This window comes from Drosophila albomicans, chromosome 3 (genome assembly GCF_009650485.2).
Source record: "Drosophila albomicans strain 15112-1751.03 chromosome 3, ASM965048v2, whole genome shotgun sequence".
NCBI lineage: Eukaryota > Metazoa > Arthropoda > Insecta > Diptera > Drosophilidae > Drosophila > Drosophila albomicans.
The window spans coordinates 34919255-34939447 of NC_047629.2; the positions used below are offsets into that span (position 1 = coordinate 34919255).

A 20193-nucleotide genomic window follows, 5' to 3' on the forward strand; every position below is an offset into this window, starting at 1 on the left:
AACTTTATAACTTGGACTATAGTCCAAGTTTCTAATCTGATTGTTGTGAATTTTTCAGGACACATCTGCACTTGAATATCTCATAGATATGGTCAAGAGGAATTTACATATATAGTAGTATATATAATATATAAAAATTAATAATAGTTACATTTGGCTTGGTAAAGTCATATTGGGTTTTATAATTATCTTAATTTGTGGGAAAATATAAAAAAATATTTATTAAAAAAAAAATAATGATAAAGAAATATAGATTTTAAAAAACCTACATGTTATACCCTTTTGTTGAATAGCTGACGGGTAGAACAACAACAGCAAAACAACAAATTGACGTCACACGGTCGCTGCTGTTATCTTTGTCGAACTTGAGAGCTGAAGCTTGAGCTCGGATTCGCCTGTCGCGACTTTGCGTCGCTCGTTGCAAGTGTGACATGCGTATCAAGACACGAAACGGGTTTAACGGGTATTCGGTATTCGGGGGGCTCCAAGACGCAATCAAGTGAGAACGAACCCCTAAATCACAACAAAGCCAACCACATTGTGAGACTTTAATCAAAAACCGTACAAGTCAATTGGGTTACGTAAATTTCATTTGTTTATTTCGAGCATAGAAGTGAGTATATAAATAATAACCAAAAGCTCTTATCGTGCTTCTTGATAATTGCCCTCACTGTCGCTCTAGCTACAGTCATCCATATATGCCTGTGCCATGGACTCGATCAAAGCCGCATGGAACTAAGAAGTATTTAAAGCTTGGTATGCAATAAAACAAAAACAGGCAGCAGGCGACTAGTTTCCATTAAGCGAAACGCCCCCTGACGGCCAGCGGCGTCAACTTGGCGTCGCTCGAATGGGATAATAAGCACTGTTAGCCTGTACAGTGTACACGTCGCAGCGGCAGGTTCATCAAGTTTTCTCTCCCTCTCTTTCTCAAGGCGTCGCAATGAAGAACGACATTCAAAACGTAAATAAGAAAATGGAATTTTATAGAGAAAGAATCCTTGTATGGCAGTCACTATTGCAATTCTGTAGTTATTTTCTGATGCACATAAAACACCCATGTAAGTTACATATTTTACCGCTGACTAAGTCAAGATCAGATTGGGTTTGTCATAAAATGAAAGAAAGCTACAGAATGGGGCTGGGCTGCAACGCCTCCAAGTAATTGTAGACACCCACATTTGGAGTTTCTAGATCTTTACGGATCTGGTAAGATGTCGCCGCCGGCAAAACAACCAACTGCCATTTGAAATAATCGCACACTAATTAATTACAGCAAACTGCAAATAATGCAGAACAATGGCGTGCTTTTTCAGCGTGGGAGAGCCATAAAACAATGGAGGCCATGTCAAGAGAGAGCAAGAGAGTGAGAGAGCGGAGAGAGCATTTCGCCGGCAAACCAAGTTTGTGCATACTTATGTTATTATAAATACTAGTTACTATGTATACATATGTATGTGTGCTCTAAGATTTATGGTGCGTGTTAGGCGTGGAATAACCCAAGACGCAAAAATGTGTGGCGAAAGAAGCGCGCGAAGCTTGAAGCTCGAAGCTCAAACAACGCAATCAAAAAGAAAACATGTGCTTTGCAGCCCACAAACAACACACCACCAGAACCCATCCCATCCCACCAAAGAGAGCGAGAGCAAATAAGATAGTGTGTGTGTGAGAGCAACACAACGGTCGGTCGCTTCTGTTGGCTGGCGAGCTTAAATATGAGCGCCTCTTGCCGTTATAGCTTCAGTCGCTGACTGTTAAGTGCCCAGTGCAAAGCCAAGCTCTACACAAAAATACAAAGCTCAAAAATCTTACGCTAAACATCTACGTCTGTTTACGCCAAGTGAATAAAAGTTAAAAAACAAAAAGCATTCTTTACACACAAATAAATAATATCAAACAAAACTAAGCAAAATGTACGCGGAAAAAGTTTGTGTTGCATTCGCGTTGATCGCCTGCCTCGCCTGCGTTGTTGAATCTGCTGTTTACACGCAACCCGCGCAAGTTCACAATGGTTAGTATTAAAAAAAAAATGAAGTACTCAATGTAAATGTTCTTTGCTAGAGAATCAATTGATTTGCAACCATTGCTAAAGATGTGATAGAATCGTTAGATAGTTTTCAACAAATTTTATATAAATAAAAACAAAAAAATGTAAATATATTCAGGGGAGCTAGTAGCACGATATGTCACTTAATTGGAAACTTTTTAATTAAGTTTTTAATTAATTTCAGTCATAAACAAAGCCTTCACATAAACATGGTCAGATGCTTTAAACGACCTTTAGCAATAATAAAAAGCGCATAAAGCTGAAAGCAGTTGGCAGTTTCTCTGATTGATTTATGAAACAGGTTGAGGGTATAAGTATGTTTGTATTTAGTCTCAACATACTCGTAGTATTTTCAAATTTAGATTTGTTGGCTTCCAAAGAGTTGTTATACTTTTAATTGTAACTGTTTGCCATCGACGTCAGTCATCAGACGTCATATAAAAAGAGATTAGTTTTTTCAATTTTGTTATTTGTCTTTAAGCATAGTTTGATTGATATTTTGTTTTGCTGTTTTTTGTTGACGTCAAAGAAAGAGATGAATGGAAAAAAATGGGCAAATAACGCAAAACAAAATTGGCAACAACAACTAAATTAGTTATTCCGTATTTTTCTTTGTACGAATTTCGGTTTTTTGTATTTTTGGGTTTTTCGCATCTGCCAAAAATTAGCATAAGAAATGTGCTGATTTTTTGTTTTGTTCATCAAATTCATTTGCATAGCTATGCGGATTTGTGTTACAAAAATGTCGCAGATCTTGATAAAATAGTTTCTCGATTTATTTCGCTGAAGGTCGTTCGACTTCTGACCGGGTTTAGTAGCACGAATAGCTAACTAAACCTAAGCGCTGACTAATTAACGCTTAAAAATAGGCGATGAGTTCACTGGCGAATTTCTTTATCGCCAACTCAATTAGCTACAAAACAAAAACAAGAAAGGAAAAGAAAACAAAAAAAAACAACAGCACGTAAAATAAATCAAAATGAATGTGCAAACTCTTTGAGATTGTACCGCCAGCGACCTGAATGGCAAATGGGGAGTACCATTAATCAAAACTTCGACAGGCAGTTAGCTGCGGCAAATTCCAGCCGGCGGCAAATCGTTATAAATATAAAAGCCAAGTCAATTGTTTGCAATTACCACTTGAGACTTGAAGAGATTTTATTTATAACTATGCCACAAGAGAGCTCTGAATGTATTTTACTTATTCTGTTTCGCCATGACTGTCAAGTTCGTGCCTTGAGTCTTTTGTGTTTGCGAGTTTGTGGCCTAAGTCTTTTCGGCAAGTCATGCAAAAATCGTAAAAATAAATAAAAAGAAACCTCAAAACGAATCATTTTGAAAGTAAAGTAAATACTTACAGATATTTATGGAAACTATAAATATATATGTATATACACATATTTATATATAGCATGTCTTGCCAGTTGAGTTTTGCATAGAACGCAGTTCTTTATTGTTTTTGTTGTTGATGTTGTATTGTTGTAGTCAACTTCCTTGTGCATAAATAACACATATACATAATGATGAAAAAGTGCAGGCAGTTGTAGTAATAAAGCACAACAGGGAACCGAGAGCAGAAAAACAACTTCCGCTTTAACTGAATTCACATTAACATTCGCATTCTGCTTCTTCTTCTTCATGATACTTACAGCGCATCCCGGCAAATGCTACGATAAGCTCACGAGACGCTTCATGCTGCCCGACAAGGAATACAAGCCGAAGGGCATCTGTGCCGCCATGACGTGCGACATTGAGGCGCGTCAGATCAATATCGAGACCTGTCCCTACATCGAGATGCCCGGCTGCGAGGAGCTGCCCAGTGACCTCAACTGGAGCTTCCCCAAGTGCTGTCCGCAGTTCAAGTGCGTCGACTTCAAGACCGGCAAGGAGTTTGTTGTCTCCGTCTAGACAACGGCAAAAGCATCTATTTGCTCTCTTTTGCCAAGCGCCCCGCCCGGTTCAATTGCCGGTGGAAAAGGGGGAGGAGCGGTCTCTACCTGAAACGTGATTTTACATAAAATGTATTCTTAGTTCTCTAGTAACTGTGTTTTGCGAGTGCGTGTGAATGACTTAGTTAGCTTGTTTGTTTGTTTATTCTGAGTGTGCGTGTGTGTGTGAATGATTCATTTAGCAGACATAATTTATTTATTATTCCAATTTGTAAATAACAAAACAAAACAAAAATAATTTGCATAATTTCTTGTAAAACCTTTTGATGATCTTTTATCATATCTCATGTGTGAACATATTAACTTCTTTGCCTTCTCTAGTTATAAACACACTAATTTATTTTGATTTATTCAAAAAACACTGTATGCGATATTTGCAATTGTGACTAACTGTATAAAATTGTTTAGTTTCTTAGTGATAAACAACAACAAAAATACAAAAACAACAAATAAAAAAACAATTAATGAAATATTAATAACAACAGCGTATTTTGTGTATTCAAATCGCAAACTCTCATATTTTTATTTTGCCCATTGTAGCCCGAAAAAGATATTTCGTCATTTCCATATTTGAGCATCTTTCTTTGCGTGACGATTCAATACGTTTCGCATTCACTGGTCTTACGCGCTTGCCACTTCGCTCTTTATTTGGACTTTGCCAACCGACAACGGTTCGTTTAATTAACAGTGCCGCCTTAACTTGGCCGGCTGATTCATCTTGGCCTTTAAATTGGCAAACATCGCACATTCCTCGCATAAAAAAAATTACTCTAAAAGCGATCACCAAATACGAGCAAAAGTTTATTGCTCGCTCTTTCTGATTTGCATATCAATTTCGCAGCTCTAAAAATACATATGACCGGTGGTAGGAAACTCCAAAAATATGTGTGTCGGAAATAGGCTGTAAAGTCGCCAAATTGATGCCAAACAAATAAATTATGTGTCGTAAACAAACAACATTTGACTGAGTCATGGTACTAAATAGTAAACAAAGATAAAACCTTTTACTTTCCCACCCAACACAAGCAATATTTGGTTTACGGTAGTACGTTTGACTTATTGGTGCTGTTTGAGCTTTTGAATTGGCGCTCATGAGCGTTACGTTTTTCCACACTGTTGGAAAGTAGAAGTATTGGGCAAATAGCAGCGGCTATCGATATATACGAAATAACCATTAGGGATCATTTGTAGTACATTTTATATAGTAGTAAAATTATCTGATGGGTAAATTTAACCAATTTTATCTATAGAGGTAGTTGCTCGTTCTTATTATAAAATGTAAAAAGATAACAAATAAAGAAAGAAAAATCATTTTAAAAAATACCGGCTTTTGGGAAATTTCCCTAAAGTGTTACCAACTGGTGTCAATATAAATAATAGTATATTTTGCACATAAAACATTAGTATATATTAACATTTAATTTGCGGTCACATTGCTAACATCATTTCAATAAGTTTGGGCGTTGTTTTGTCGCTGTTTTTGTGTTATCAATATTAAGATATAAATTTATTGAATTCCATTTAATTTTTACACAATAACAATGCAAACGCTGGCATCCATCACTGTACTGCTGCTAATCGCAGCATTAATACACGAAGGTAGGCATCTGATTCACCACAAAAAGTAAACAGAAGAAGAAGCAGCAGCAACATTGTACTAATTGATATTTGTTATGCTGTCGTAGGTGCTGCCATTTGGTGTTATCGCTGCACATCGGCCACGCCCGGCTGTGCCGAAAAGTTCAATTGGCGCGGCATTGGCTTCCTGGGCGAACAATGCCCCGAGAGCGACGACATTTGTGTCAAGCTGACGGAACGTCGTGGCACCCAGGAGACCATAACACGTGATTGCCTCAGCGCCTTGAAGTTCCGCCGCGACATACCAGCCGACAAATACGAGGGATGCCGACCGGCCTCTCAGGATCTCATCCTGGCCAATTATGTCAATCACACGATCAAGGAGCACGATGTGAAACGTGATTATTTCACAGATACGACATACTGCTTCTGCTTCCTCGATCATCGCTGCAATGGTGTCAGCGGTCTAAAGAGTTCTCTCTTGGCTAGCGTTGCAGCTCTGTTGCTGGTCATCTTTAGCACATTCCAATCGAATTGAATCTTACTTGGAGCATCAAGTACCTTTTATAAGTGCCTTAGCATTAACGACAGTTGAATCTTATACTCGAATCTCGTCCAAACAAAACATTCCGTCCACACTTTTGATAAGCAATTTACACTCAACTCCCATCAACGGGTTGGTTTACAATTTTTTTCAACTACTTATGTATTACACTTTATACAATTAAATAGAAAGGAAAAACAAATCAATGAAATCGTTCCACTCAGTCCAGGCACTTGGGCGGCTGCTTTGGCCCGCGATAGTCATAAGTGGCCACCTCGGGATGCGACTCCAGATGTTCAGCATAGACTTCAGCCAAACGCAAACACTCAGCAACGGACAACTCGAAGGGACGCAGCGTATCCACTACATCGGCTTGTTCAAAGAGTTTATTAGTGGTTTCCTCACGCATCTCGGGCGGGAACAAGGTGCTGTAGCCACGGCGACAATATTTCTGGCGCATGCTGAAAATGTGGCGCACTACGCGCTCCACCAACGCAAACGGCAACTCTGTCTTGGGCTGCTTGAGCGGGATGAGCTTGACAACACCCACATCAACTTGTGGCTTGGGTACAAACGCCTTGCCCGGTATAATGAACTTGAGCACCGGTTCCGTCCAAATTTGTGACATGATGGAAAGCCGTGAACGCTGCTCGCTGCCCAGATCGGCGCAAATACGCTCGGCCACCTCCTTCTGGAAGGTGAGCGTCATGCAAGTGTCGTTGCGTCGAAAGGCGCCACGTCTGGCTGCCACATCGGCATACCAATTGATGAGCAGGCGCGTCGAAATTGCAAACGGGAGGTTTCCAATCAAATGGATACGCTGCTCGGTGTCCGGCACATGTTGTTCGATGTTAAATCGTAAGATGTCTTCGTAGTAAATATCCATTTGCAAGTCGAGTGGACGCGCACACTCCTTAAGCAGCTGCAGCGTGCCCGTGAAGCGTTCATCCTTCTCGACCAGCATCAGGCGTTGTGGCTGCCGGCGAAGAATGGAGCGTGTGATGCCGCCTGGACCGGGACCCACTTCGAGAACAATATCACGCGGATCAATGCGGCCAGCAGATTTGACAATCTTGTCCGTCAATCGCTCATCCATGAGAAAGTTCTGGCTGAGCTGCTTCATGGCCTGCAGCTTGTAGAGTTTAACTAACTCCCGAATGGTGGGCAACGGTGGCAAACGCACACCGCTGTTGAGGATGCGTGCGGCGGCTTGAGACATCTGTAATGTTGTAAAAAGTGTTAATTAGTACTCCAACGGTTCTAAGAGACAAGTACTCACTTTATAATTGGTGCAACGATTTCAGTGTGTTGTAGAAAATGAATGAAGAAAAAACGCTTAAGGACTAAAGGACTAAGAGTAGACAACAATTGATGGGCACTTTAGTTGGTTGTCACTTTCTTGGGCTCCTCGAAATCGTCGAGGAACTTCTCCTGCTGCACCGAGAATATCGAATAGCCGTAAATGGCCACCACAGACAGTCCCAAAGCGCCGGCAGTGAGGAGGTTATTGCGTCGCACGCGCTTCAATTTCTGCACACGATCAAGGTTTTGCTCCTCGATCAGTTTCATGAACTGCAGTTGGGCTCTGTCTAGCTTTGGTGCGGATTCGCCGTACTTTATTTTGGGTGCTTGATCCGATGCCGACATTATTACTTAATTCAGATTACGTTTGTTATGAGCGCCTGCTTGATTTGTGATTGAAATTTTTCGGCAAAACTTATGAAATCCCTCACATCAGCGATGGGGAATGAAACATCGATAACAAAAACAATATATCGATATTTATATCTTATTTGAAAACTTCGATTTTCTATTGTCAACATTGGTTGTTCATCGTCAAATAACTATTAGGCAAATAAATCGGCACATCTTTTATACCAAAGTTAAAAATAAATAAAGTCTAAATCTTGAATGCCCGTATAAATTAAAGTCTTTAATCTCCAAAATATACTCAATATAATTAGAGAAAGCAAAAGCGAAAAATGGACTCGAATTCAGCTATCGATACTATATCAAGTCAACATGTTGCCAACTATCATTTGTTGCTTGCTCGCAGCTTTAGCTTAGCTATGTGTTGCACAATGTTGCCAAGAGTGTGACTAGAGTTCATGGAATGTTGAGCAACATGTGCACGATGCCATGCAACATAGTATCTGGCGTTTTTGGGGCTCGAGTGCAACGTTAAACGCGCCGAGTGAAGCAGTTCGTGGAGTTAGTGGAGCTGCGTGGTAGCATTGTTATTTGTGTTCCGCCGAGTGCTATAATAATTTTACTAAGTGGGAGCTGGAATATTGCCTGCCTGCCACTGCTAAGCAAAATAGCAGCGTGGAAATCAATTCAAAACTAGACCAGCCAATTTTACAAAGTGCGTAATAAGAAACGAATATCGAATTCTAAACAGAATGTACATTACTCATTGTACTGAATAATAATTGCAAAGCAATTACAAATTCAGACATAAACATATTGAATGTACAAATCTATCATATATACTGTGTGTGAATAGATATTACTTAATTGAGGAAATGAAAGTAAAGCCCAGCTCAAATGTTGATATAAAAATTTGGTTGCGTGTTTTTAAATCCAAGCTGGAAAAAATGTATAACAAAAAAACAACAAAGCAACAACAAAAGCAAAACAAACGCGTAATTGCAGAAATCAGCTGTGTACCTACAGCACACATACACACACACACACGAGGCACGAGAAGAGACAGCACAACAAAACAACGCACGATTCGTGCTCCACTTGAACGCCAACAGTAAACCCTCGCCGTCTCTCCTTCAACCTATGCTCGACTCATCAAAGTGACTGAACGAACAGCTGGTACTGCGCTCTCTTGCTCTCTCGTTTTGTTGACGTTGGGCACCCTCTCTCTGACTTTAGGCTTTTGTCTTTATTTGGCTCGTTTTTCATTTTGTTTTGATTCCGCAGCTCAACGAACTTGTCAACGCTTCTATACTCTTTCTTGAGATAATTTCGATTACGAGTCGTGCAAAAAAGGGTGAAGCGCTAATAATTGATAAAAGTAATTAATTGCTAATTGTTGCGTGTTATTTTATATGTTCAATTATTGTTTTGCACTGAACAATAACAAAAAACAACAGTAGTTGGAGCAAAGAGTATGGAGAGTGCGACTCGCCGATAAACTTGGAAAATGCGCAACAAATTTTTGTAGCAGCAGTGCTTGAAGAATTGCATAAAGTTTTGAAATTCACACAAGAAAAATTATATCTTTTACACTTGCAGCAGTCAAAACGCCGTCCACAATTTAACAAACAACATAAAAAATAAACGAGTAATTAAATAATAATATTCGTAATACGTAATAAACCGTAACTAGTAACGCATCATATATACAAAAAGTACACATGGCGTTCATTTCGAAAGATTTTCGCTCACCTGGCGAGGCTTGGGTCAAGACCGAGGAGGGCTGGGAGCGCAAAAAGGTGCTCGAATGCGGTGGCAAACGCAAGCGGTGAGTCTTCATTTGTATTATTTATTTTTGTTTTTGTTGGTGTTGTTTTTGATATGACGGGAACAATAGATGGTGCTGATTAGCAATCAATTGATCGATGACAAAACAAAATTTGATGACAATTGATTTTGATTTTTATATTGCGTATTGCCCCATTGAAACAAAGGAAATTGTTAATGTTTGTATGTCAACTGTGCCATTTTCATAGATAATTTACATAAACTGTGCAACTCCTTCATTCAAAATTGGCGCGACTTGCCAATTTATCGATAAGATAACCTAACCTAATTGACGAAAGAGATGGCAAGGTCACCGGAAATGTTCCGTTTTGTTAAAAAATGAAAACCTCAAGGTCCCAAGTGCTGCGACCCACTAAAATTGTTATCAGCCTTCGTCAGCATCACATTTGTGTACTTTATAAGAATAGTGATAATAATATTAACATTATTATTAATGTAATAGATAACAAAGCGTGGGCCACCAAGGCGAATGCCCTTCACCTTTTTCTTCAAGCTTCAAAACTTAAACTAATGATTACACAAAACATCATTAAGGCAACGCAATGCTAACAAAACACAACAAATGACGATGACGAAAGGGAAAATGTTGAAACGCTTTAGTATAATATAATCTTCATGAATGCGTTTGAGCGTTATAGTATTAACTTTAATTATTCGAAATGAATAGTTCAAACAACGAATAGTGTTATCTAGGGCATTATAATGTATTACTAGAGCTTTTATTTCAATCATATAACATATACTAGCAAGTTTAGGAGGTTTGTCTTTTATGGCGTGTCTATATAATCATTAGAGTGATTCACTTGAAATGAGGGTGAAAGTGGCGACTTGCAAAAAAAACTAGGGTGAATTACCTTGATAGGCGCTCCCATTTGATTGATTGCTAGTTGTTTAGGCAAAAAATCTGTATGAAAGCAAAGAGCATGGAACTTTAAGAGAAACGCATTACGGTGACTATATATAGTAGATGCTTTCCCTTATATCTCAAGGGAATGGGACGAAGTAGTCGTGTAGTCGATCCACTTGAAAGCGTCCGAAGATTTACATGAGGCAGAGCCACAGAGCCCAGGAACAAAAAATAGACAGGCACACGGAAAAAGTCATCTTAAAGTGATTATTTTGACATGTCATAAAGAAGATTTTCCCGAGTGCAACAAGAGAAACTATTTTTGGCATTTGTCAGGCGGTCACGGTACGTACGCTGTTACTTATATGGCCGGAAAATGCGGAAGCTGCAACAAATTTAAATTCCAAATTTAGATGCAGAAGTAGAATGTATTTGTACCCCCGAAAAGAAGTTCTATGTTACATTAAAGATACATTTGTTGTATATTAGCTTTGGGGAACCTTCGTACTAGCTGAAGGACGAACTGCGGTTTAAACACCCATGCTAAATAACCTTGACAACTTCCATTGCACACATACACAGGCTGAGAGGCCACAACTCGGTCAAGTTTAGGCTAAAGTGCGTCTGTGTGCGTGAATATTTGGCAGCTTGGCATGACGCTAAAAGCTCAAGGTCTCGTGTCTCACTTTTATCAGCTCAACTTCCTAACTCAAATCGATTTTTAATCGACGTCATGCTTAGTGCAAGCAGCTTAATTAAGATATACATATAGTAAATTATATTGGAAGAAAGATTCTAGTAAAATGTTAATTTTTGATATGTTACTAAAATTTTAGTTGCATTATTTAATACTAGGAATCTTCTGAAACTTAAGTCATTTCTTTTATTTTTTTAATATTTGAGTGAGTTTGAACAAAAAACTCACGCAAAGCTTACAGCTTTCAATTGAGATTCTTAAAATATTTACATGTTCAGGAAATGTCGTTCAAGCATAACCTCAATTGTAAATTGCATAATGGAAATTATTACATATAATACATATGTAATTAGGAAATGCCACTTGATTTTTAGGTGGAAACCTCATAACTGTGTTAAGTGTTGTTTTTATTTGAAGTATTCCAATTAAAAATGCAATTGTCGAATTGCCGATTGCACGAAAAAAATCATAATTAAAAATTCAAATAACCGAAAAAAATCAAATTGCATGAAAAAAAAAAACAAATCAGAGTGCATTACGTGGACGCGGACGTGGATGTGGAGTGTGGATTGTGAATATGGACCCACTTTCACTGCACTCACCACTGAACATTTGTTGGCCTTTTGAATCGACTCTCAGTTTCTTTATTTCTTTATACACTTTCAAAAGTCGGGTGCAGCCAATGGAAATGCGTTCAAATCCATTTCGTACACTAGACAACATGGTAAAGCGATGACAAGGCACAAATGAAACTCTTTTTTTAAACTCGGCAAAAACAAATCTAAGCTCTCCATCTGCATTTTATCAGAATTAAGATATACATATCTAAGTTTCGTTCCAAAGCAATCTCACGAGTAATAGTTGTACATTATGCACAATCTATGATTTTGCTGGACAGTGTAGTGTGCGCATTAATCATTGCTATCTACAGCACTCGCTTTTTATAGTGCTTTTTTCTTTCTTTCGCTCGTTATAATAATTGACTTATTTGTTCCATGGTGTGGCACTATGAACCGCACTCTAATGGAACTTGCAAAACGTTGTTAGCTCTCGAAGAAACTCCCAAATATCGCTGGTCTATTTATAATGCCCATTGAGAGAGCGACAGCGACATGTGATAGCTTCCAACTTCCTACTAAAATTAGACTGTAGAAGAAGTCGACTCGAGTTGACTCCACGCCGTTCCTCCACTAGACCGAATCACAATAATTTATGTCGAAAAGGTCTTAAAAATAGAGAAGCGAATTGCAGTCGCCTGATCCCCAGATCCCGGTACCCAGTACCCAGCACCCAGCACCAAGTACCAAGTTCCCAGCTGCCCGTTGCGATCCCATTGCATTTTGTCTAATTTGCCTGAAAGAAAGGTAAACGAACGCTTGATGATGACGTCGTTGACTGATTTATATATGAATCACGTGGTCGTCGGCCCCCTCCAACAATCACGCTACCTTGCTCTCTTTCTCTCTCTTTTTCTGTGTCTCCATCTCTATGCTTGGCTGGTTCAAATTTGGAGCTGGAGTCGAGTCTGTTGACTGAGCAGCAAACAATTACAATTTCTTTGTTTCAGCTGCTATTATTATACTACAGTCAGGAGGTGGGGCCTTGAGAGCTTGCACTTTCTTCACTCGCTGCGCGCGAATTGTAAATCAGTTTTTTTTTTCTTAAATAGAACTAGGGGTCATTTGGGAGACAGCTCTTTTTACGAAAAGGGTTTTATGTTATAGAGCTCAATTGTTTTGCCATCGATTTAGACTTATTTAAGAAACGTTTATCAAAGTTTTATTGTAAATTTGGTAAAATAATTTTGCTTTGTTATCGAAAAGATCGTAATAGCTAGTCGCTGCTATCCTCATCACAGAGAACTTTGAATAAATAGTCAGCATCAACATCCGATAGTTCCGTTTCCTTTTCCATTTCTAGCATTTCCGACATATCATCATAGTGCGATGGCGCAAAATAATGCGCGTTGTATCTTCTTATGCAACGCATCCTTACACCGGCATCAAGAAAAGATTCCACGTTTCGCTTAAACTCATGTATCTTTCTATCTGAGCCTTCGAGGTGTATGTTGCAAGCGTCGAGGAGTTCATCAATTGAGACCGGTTGGTTCAATTTCCTAAGATACTTGGCCATTTGTTTAGTCGCTTCCTTTACGAATTCTCGGCAATTCATTATTAAAATGTTATTAAAATTACTGAACTTAATAATTTGGTAAAAGCAAATAAAATTAGTATGATGTTGACTAGAATAAATATGAAAATTTAAAACAAGTATGCTAACAAAAAACGTACAGTTAACTAGATATTGAAATAAAAGTTAACTTTGCTCAATACAAGTACAAAAAAGTATCACAAGGGTAAAAAATGTAGACGACGGAACTTCAATTAAAAGTCAATTTCAGCAAACTTTGAATAAATTGCAACTCGCAGAGACAACTGACACACACACACACACTCACACACACACACAAACTCATTCACATAGACCTACTCGGAGAGCGAGAAATTGACCCAGTTTGGTCGAAAATTGAAATGCAGTCGCCGAAGGACATGTCCTCGTCCTGGTTGGCCAACAATTTCAGCCGCATTCTAAATATGGTCAAGGCATATCGACCTATTGGCCAGTCAACTGCAGCTAGTTAGCCCAATTAACTAACTTAGAGACAGCTCTTAGAATGCTCAAATGTAACTCGTGACTAAATTGAGAGTAAGCTCTGTGGACCTGAGAATTTCTCGGAAGTTATCAAGATAATAAAATATGTTATTTGTAGTGAATTCTAAAGTAAAGTAGGTCAGTTGAATTGCCATTGCTTTCTTAGAACTAGAATGAGTAAATCTGAAGGCTGCTAAGAGACCTGTCTATAGAGATGATTCCTGAACATAGCTAAAACAAATAGTTGTGTAGTTAAAAAATATAAGAATTCTTTAAACATTAATGTTCAAATAACATTTTTGATAAATGAAACAATTCGTATAACTAATAATTCAACTTCAATTTAAAAAATGTTGTTGTGCCATCAAACATTGGGAAATAACCCTTTCTGCATATTTTTTTTATACCCTAATTTGTTAGCTAACATTTGATATACCCCACTGTCCAAGTTCATGAATGCAGGGTATCGTAATCCGTTATTATTGCTTTGATAATAGTTGTCTCTTTTTTCAACTCGTGTAATTGCAGTTGTGCAAGTTGCAATGGGTACAAAAAAAATACAAATCTTGTAATTGAAGGAAACACGACAATCTTAGTCTCAGCATCACTTCAAATCCCCTCTATTCACTTCGTACCTGCCGTGTGAATCGCTTAATTTAATAAACGAGTCTCACACACATGCAACAGCTGCTGGAAAAGTCGACAAAGCTTCCGCCTCTTAAAAAGCGGTTGACGAATCTTTAAAATAAAGCAAATAAACAAAAAACAAACACGAAATAAAAATTTGAGAAAAAAAACTTTAAAGTTGTTCAACTGGTAAAATTGTTGGCCAGTGGCAATGGTTGCTTTGTGGGAGGGGGAGAGAAGGTTGTTTGAGAGGCCAATTGCATTCACTTCCGAATTGTGGCTCAGGCCAATTATACCCTGCTAATACACTAAGAGAGGACACTTCCGACGGCTCAAAGTATTCGGGTACAATCTCGTTTTCGCCGTTTGGGATTAAAGAGATTAAATCATTTTTTGTCATCAAAAGAGTGATGAGCTATTTGTTTCCTGAAATATCTTAAAATAGTTCAGACACAGAAAATGTTTAGAGGTAGTAAAAGTTGTTGGAATAATATTGAAACCTTCACTGAAGGGCAGTTTTAGTAAAAGGTTTTCCTTAATTTTATTTTTAAATAATTTGGTCATTATTTATAATATTAAATATTATTAAAATACCTCTTTCAATACCTGAAAGATTATTCATACATTTATTTCAATTTATTACAGTCATAGCTCTGAGGGCAGCATCTCAGACCTGGGCATCAGTGGCGAGGGAGAGAACGACGAGGTGGGATGCATGCCACCGCATTATCACATCACGATACGCTGCACACGAGAAATTGCAGGTTTCAATGGGTTAACCGAGGCAGTGAAGCGTCTTGACTTCCGTCGCTCGGTGCGTGATCGCAAGCGCTTCCATTACATCTGTGCGTTCCTGCTGCTCGTCTCCAACAAGGGCATTGCCAGTCTGCCAGGCAGTGCACAGCGTCAGTTGCTCCAAATGGTGGAGGAGGTGGCCTCACATGGTGAGTAACCAAGGGGGAACTCTATGCTGTAATTATAATTAATCGTTTTCCCCTATCGACAGTTAATGACAGTCAGCAGCATCCGAATGTGCTGCGTGGATTGGCATTGAAGCTGGAGCACATTGTCAACCAGGAGAACCAAAAGTGCTGGGGCAAGCCGCTAGGCAGCACCTATCTGTGGCAGGAGCATGTGGCCCGGATTAAGCGCATTCAACGCGTCGCCAGTCAGATTGAAATCCGCGAGCCCGATCCAAAGGCAACGCCTAAGCTGCACGAGCTGCCCGAGGAGTGTGTGCGCGAGATCATTTTGTGCATTGCCGATCATCGGGATCTGGAGTCGGCTGCCGAGGCCTGGGAGACAATGGCCAAGCTGGTGTCGGAGCAACGCATCTGGCGCGAGCTGACACGCTTCCACTTCAATCAGCGACAGATCAACACCATCCTCGACCTGGACAAGATCAAGCAGATGGGCGAGACCAAAGACTGGAAACAGATCTATCATCAGCTGCGACGCACCTACGGCGTCAACGATGACTATCAGTTCGCCGAGGTGCTGGCCCTGTGCCGCTCCTGCTGCTGCCTCTTCTGGCCCTCCGATGGCCATCCGTGCATTGTCGATCAGAGTCCCGACTACAAGCAACGTGTCGAGGAGGCTGGCGGCCAATTGGCGCTGGCTCAGCCTGTTCCGCCGGCACAGTTCTTGAAGTACTTCTCATTGTAAGATGCCAGCAGACTAAAAATGGAAACCAAAACTTGACCAATGCGGCGGGGGGCAGCTTAGTAGGGGGGAGAGAGAGCAAAGAGATATATTCATATTTTTAGACAGACCGAGAGGAAGGCGAGGGAAATATGAGAATTTTATTGTGTATGTTAAAGTTTTAAAGCAAAGAGACAGAGCGGGAGGAGGGAATGATGAGTGGAGTTCTTTGGTTGAGCAGAAAGCAAAGTGATAAAGTTTTAACGACACTACTTACATTATTTTATTTAACTCTTAAGGGAGCTCAACTGTTACGCTGAGTTCGCATAGTTTATTGTTAGGATTCAGATCCGCCGAATGGCTTGATTAGATCTTTAAATCTGTGTGTAGACGCTATATGTATACTCTTGACTTGTTTTCGAGCCTCTTGTTTTATTGAACCGGATATTCAAATTATCACGTTGAATTTCAAATTGAAGCGAGTATCGTACATCACATTGGTTGTGATTCCAGATCATTTGTCCCCAGATGTATTTTTGAGATATGCAAAACGAACTGCCACAACAGAGAATAATAAACAAGAACAACAACAAAAACAAAGACAAGGTAAACAAAATCAATAAAAACTAATTTTACTATTTTCGAGAATCGTTCAAGAGAATTCAATTTGTTCTATATAAGAATTATAAATTTTTAACGTATCTTTTTAGGATTTACATAAGTGTAGTTATTTTATGATCAGCTGCTTTTGGTGCTACATTCGAAGATAAGTTACCCAGTTACCAATTACCGATTACCAGTTACCAATTTGCCCAGAATGTTACCAAAAAACTAAAAAGAAACTGAAGCTCTATTTACAATCTCCACAAAAAAGAAACCTTTAAAGTAATTATGATACAGAAATCATGTGATGTTGCAGGAAGCAAAGCTAGAAACGAATACACCTACCTAAATACATAAATATAAACAAAAGAAAACATAACAAATCTGAAATACAAATGAAATACAGAATAAATAAAATCAATGTATGTACTATATCAAATACAAATACGTGTCCCAATATTAACATTAAGTGCATACGGATCCAAGCCTAAAATAATCAAATAAATATATATATAGTATATATATACATATACATACGTGTAATGTTAAGATTCTGTAAAAGTTAAGCGGGTAAACAACTATGAAGATATTACGACTATGTTTTCCATATGTAGACGTTTTCAATCGAATGCTTAAAGGGACTTTCTCAAGTCCTGAGATCAGTTAAACATCTATGTATGTAAAGTCTTACAAATCTGATTTATATACCCAAGCAAAACATAATAATATCGTGCGCAGAATGCACTTAGTTTTGCTTTAAACTATATGACCTTATACGTGATCGTATTTGTGCGTACATTTTTATGTTTGAAATAAACTCTTAAACTATTTATGAGGCAACTCGAAAAGTGTTTGATGTCTGTAAGGAAGTAAGGGGAAAATATTTTACATTAAACAATTTTTATTGACTTTTACAATTTAGTGTTTATTAAACAATTGCATTGCATTCGTGCATGCAATTAAACCCTTAACAATTTAATGTATATCTTACTTTTAGGGTGTTGTAGTTGTCTCGTTCGTTGTGCATATAGAAATTGTAAAATAATTGGAAATGAGATGAACACAAATTGTTGTTAACTAAATTATAGAGATACTAGCTTAGAAATCAAATTTGTACTAACTTAAATTAGTAGATAAATTACATTTGGGCTGGGCGGGCACATAAACTAAATCACTTCTTAGTTACTTCAACAGTAAGTCGCGCTTGAGAGTTATGGTTGTAGGAACACGACGTGTCATCTGTTTCCCTTCCTTTCCTTATCCCTTTTTGAAATCCAATAGGTCTGCCAATGCCGCCGCCTTGCCAGTATCATCCTTCTCTAGTTCGGCACGTGTACAGCGGCCACAGCAGTCGGCAGATGGCCGATTTTCGCACTCGCCGAGCGCTGGTGGCTTAAAGTTGGGCGTCCAAGGGCCCAGACTACCGCTGGCATAAAAGTCCATGGGATATGCGTTATTGCGAGGCGATGCATTGTCAGGTGTCCATTCAATGTCACCGAGGACCACGGACAATTCATAGGGATTCAGCAACGGCTTCTCAAAAGCTGATCCCCAGTCGATGGACAGACGCGGGCAGGCAATCTGCACAAAGGCATCAATGTCAGCGAACAGCGCGAGTTTCTGCGGAAAGATCTCCGACAGCAGTATGGTGGTCGTCTCAATGCCCTTGGCGTGCAGTCGCTTCTCCAAGAAGCGATGCACACGCGAACTACCCTGCCTGCCCAGAGTGCCCAGTATGATGGCAATGCGTTTAGCCTGCTTGGCTTGCTTCACGGCCGAATGTCGCAGTCCCTGCATGGCGCCGTGATCGTAATGTTCTACGGTGAACTTCTTCTCATACGGATCGTATTTGTAAGCCTGTAATTAAGAAAAACCCTTTAGATTTTATACAGTTTCGTTTACAGTAATTCAAATACCTTTAGCAGCGGGTTGGCAATCATCGCAGACTCCAGGTGGAAGCGTCCGTCACCCAGGTAGATAATCATTTGTGTTGTCTCCGGCAGCTGTGGTGAAGTGCAACCCAATATTTCCCCTGGGCTGAGAGGTTTGGCCTGTGGCACCAGCACATCATAACCGGCTGCCTTTAACTCGGCGGAAGCTGCCTGCAGTGTTGTGACAAACTGTATCGTGCTGACCAGGGCAATTTGTCCGACATCGGGCTTAAAGTTCAGCTTAACAGAGTCCAGAAAATGCAATGGATCAATTTTGATGTCCACAAATATGTAGAGCACCTTAATGCCGCAGGTCTGATCGACGGGAATGAGACAACTGTGGCCATAGTGCACCAATAGTTCTGCGCCCAAAGCTTGTGCTGTGTAATCATCGACACAGCAGGCTCCATATGTGACGTCGCCCATGATGACGGTGTCGGCGCTGGTGAAGCGTTCAATAATATCACTGATGACCATGGCGTACATCAACAGACCCTCTGGCAGCTGCAGCGCCACACGTTTTGCCTTCGTCTCGCGGATGCGCCAAATGGTCTTGTGTAGTTCAAAGTTGTAGTTCGAGGGCAGGCGATCGATGGCGCGTTGCAGGAGCGGATCATCGAGGAGCTCCTGGGGTATGCGATTGATGCGCGCCTTGGGCTTGAACACCTTCTTGGGCTTGGCACGAATAACAACCACTTCATTGTTGTTGTTGCTGCTGTCGAGCTGTTCGCTGGGTTGGACAATGTCCAACATTTTGAGGGCTGTCGGTAGCTGCAAACAATAACAGAAATGACCTTGTTGATTAGTCAAGTAAATGCGAAATTAACGCAGTCAATGGCCTACGTGACTTTTGCAGACAAGCAAAGTTTCTCTCAAATTTGTTCGCGGGATTTAAATGGAACGGGGAAGAGACAATGAATGCAGCCCAAACAACAAAGAAACAATTAAATTTCGAAAAATGAATCAGAACCGTGGTCTCCTCACCTTCACTTTAGAATTACTCGTCAAGGTTTTCTGTGCACTTTTCAAATCACAAATCAATTTCCTAGACGTTCACTTTGTTATTCTATAGTATTTTGTGTATTTGTATTTGTATTTGTTAAACTGTTGCTGATTTTTAATGGGAACACGTGTGTTGATTAGAAGACACTTGTCTAACGAATGCTGCGTCTAACGAAAATCAGTTAAGATTTTTGAATACTGTTTGCTGCTCGGGGGTTGCTGTTGCACTAAAATATATGTTGGTCACTGAACTTTTGAAGCAGCTGTTGTTGCGCCATTGATAACTGCCTCTGAGTCACGTAGGCCAAAATGCAGGCAGCAGCCCATCAACGTGCAACATCAAACGTTTCTCGCATTACGCGCGCAGTTTAAACATTTCCTTGATTTACTCTTGCGCTGACACACTCACTACTTCCTTTATTGTTGACAAACAGCTATTGTTGTTTTTATATACTACATGCACTTACATTTGTTTTGAAACTTGCTTAAAAGGTAAAACACAGTCAATATACACGCACGCTACGTTCTCTTCGATGATTCAATGGTGAATGATGTAGTCACAATCGATTTAGTGCCT

The 20193-nt window shown here is 39.6% G+C and overlaps 6 protein-coding genes across 8 annotated transcripts; 3 read left to right on the forward strand and 3 right to left on the reverse strand.

The window, feature by feature from the left end:
* Positions 1-1739: 1739 nt before the first annotated feature.
* On the forward strand, positions 1740-4438 carry LOC117571568 (uncharacterized). Its single transcript, XM_034253777.2, has 2 exons — positions 1740-2011; positions 3699-4438. The coding sequence occupies exons 1-2, from the start codon at positions 1912-1914 to the stop codon at positions 3953-3955; spliced, it is 357 nt and encodes a 118-aa protein (XP_034109668.1). The 5' UTR covers positions 1740-1911; the 3' UTR covers positions 3956-4438.
* Positions 4439-5424: 986 nt separating this feature from the next.
* LOC117569497 (uncharacterized) lies at positions 5425-6320 on the forward strand. Its single transcript, XM_034250681.2, has 2 exons — positions 5425-5595; positions 5682-6320. Exons 1-2 carry the CDS (start codon positions 5538-5540, stop codon positions 6110-6112), a joined length of 489 nt encoding a protein of 162 aa, XP_034106572.1. The 5' UTR covers positions 5425-5537; the 3' UTR covers positions 6113-6320.
* Positions 6209-7337, reverse strand: LOC117569496 (dimethyladenosine transferase 1, mitochondrial). The gene has a single exon (XM_034250679.2). The coding sequence runs from the start codon at positions 7335-7337 to the stop codon at positions 6339-6341; it is 999 nt and encodes a 332-aa protein (XP_034106570.1). The 3' UTR covers positions 6209-6338.
* Positions 7338-7498: 161 nt separating this feature from the next.
* Positions 7499-7862, reverse strand: LOC117569498 (cytochrome c oxidase assembly factor 3, mitochondrial). Its single transcript, XM_034250682.2, has one exon. It carries the CDS (start codon positions 7763-7765, stop codon positions 7499-7501), a length of 267 nt encoding a protein of 88 aa, XP_034106573.1. The 5' UTR covers positions 7766-7862.
* A 440-nt stretch (positions 7863-8302) lies between these two features.
* Positions 8303-17531, forward strand: LOC117568039 (F-box only protein 25). 2 transcript variants are annotated; one of them, XR_007954747.1, is made up of 5 exons: positions 8303-8483; positions 9368-9596; positions 15085-15383; positions 15446-16686; positions 16791-17531. XR_007954747.1 is itself a non-coding variant. In XM_034248383.2 (4 exons), the coding sequence occupies exons 2-4, from the start codon at positions 9490-9492 to the stop codon at positions 16102-16104; spliced, it is 1065 nt and encodes a 354-aa protein (XP_034104274.1). In that variant the 5' UTR covers positions 8303-8483; positions 9368-9489; the 3' UTR covers positions 16105-17531. The 2 variants fall into 2 exon arrangements, 1 of the variants encoding a protein (XP_034104274.1); XM_034248383.2 differs by having other exon boundaries at positions 15446-17531.
* Positions 17532-17581: 50 nt separating this feature from the next.
* Positions 17582-20182, reverse strand: LOC117568037 (2-(3-amino-3-carboxypropyl)histidine synthase subunit 1). Of its 2 annotated transcripts, none has more exons than XM_034248381.2 (3): positions 20084-20182; positions 18600-19385; positions 17582-18540 (listed from the first exon to the last, which is right to left on the reverse strand). In XM_034248381.2, exons 2-3 carry the CDS (start codon positions 19365-19367, stop codon positions 17941-17943), a joined length of 1368 nt encoding a protein of 455 aa, XP_034104272.1. In that variant the 5' UTR covers positions 19368-19385; positions 20084-20182; the 3' UTR covers positions 17582-17940. The 2 variants fall into 2 exon arrangements, with proteins under 2 accessions (XP_034104272.1, XP_034104273.1); XM_034248382.2 differs by lacking the exon at positions 20084-20182 and adding an exon at positions 19599-19823.
* Between the last annotated feature and the right edge of the window lie 11 nt (positions 20183-20193).

Bases quoted from the DNA above. Each gene is read 5' to 3' on its own strand.
- LOC117571568 (XM_034253777.2), top strand. From the start codon at position 1,912: ATGTACGCGGAAAAAGTTTGTGTTGCATTCGCGTTGATCGCCTGCCTC. The intron at 2,012-3,698 runs GTTAGTATTAAA...TGATACTTACAG, and splicing joins ACCCGCGCAAGTTCACAATG to CGCATCCCGGCAAATGCTAC.
- LOC117569497 (XM_034250681.2), top strand. From the start codon at position 5,538: ATGCAAACGCTGGCATCCATCACTGTACTGCTGCTAATCGCAGCATTA. The intron at 5,596-5,681 runs GTAGGCATCTGA...ATGCTGTCGTAG, and splicing joins CGCAGCATTAATACACGAAG to GTGCTGCCATTTGGTGTTAT.
- LOC117569498 (XM_034250682.2), bottom strand. From the start codon at position 7,765: ATGTCGGCATCGGATCAAGCACCCAAAATAAAGTACGGCGAATCCGCA.
- LOC117568037 (XM_034248381.2), bottom strand. From the start codon at position 19,367: ATGTTGGACATTGTCCAACCCAGCGAACAGCTCGACAGCAGCAACAAC. The intron at 18,541-18,599 runs GTATTTGAATTA...TCTTAATTACAG, and splicing joins TTGCCAACCCGCTGCTAAAG to GCTTACAAATACGATCCGTA.
- LOC117568039 (XM_034248383.2), top strand. From the start codon at position 9,490: ATGGCGTTCATTTCGAAAGATTTTCGCTCACCTGGCGAGGCTTGGGTC. The intron at 9,597-15,084 runs GTGAGTCTTCAT...AATTTATTACAG, and splicing joins TGCGGTGGCAAACGCAAGCG to TCATAGCTCTGAGGGCAGCA. The intron at 15,384-15,445 runs GTGAGTAACCAA...CCCTATCGACAG, and splicing joins GGAGGAGGTGGCCTCACATG to TTAATGACAGTCAGCAGCAT.
- LOC117569496 (XM_034250679.2), bottom strand. From the start codon at position 7,337: ATGTCTCAAGCCGCCGCACGCATCCTCAACAGCGGTGTGCGTTTGCCA.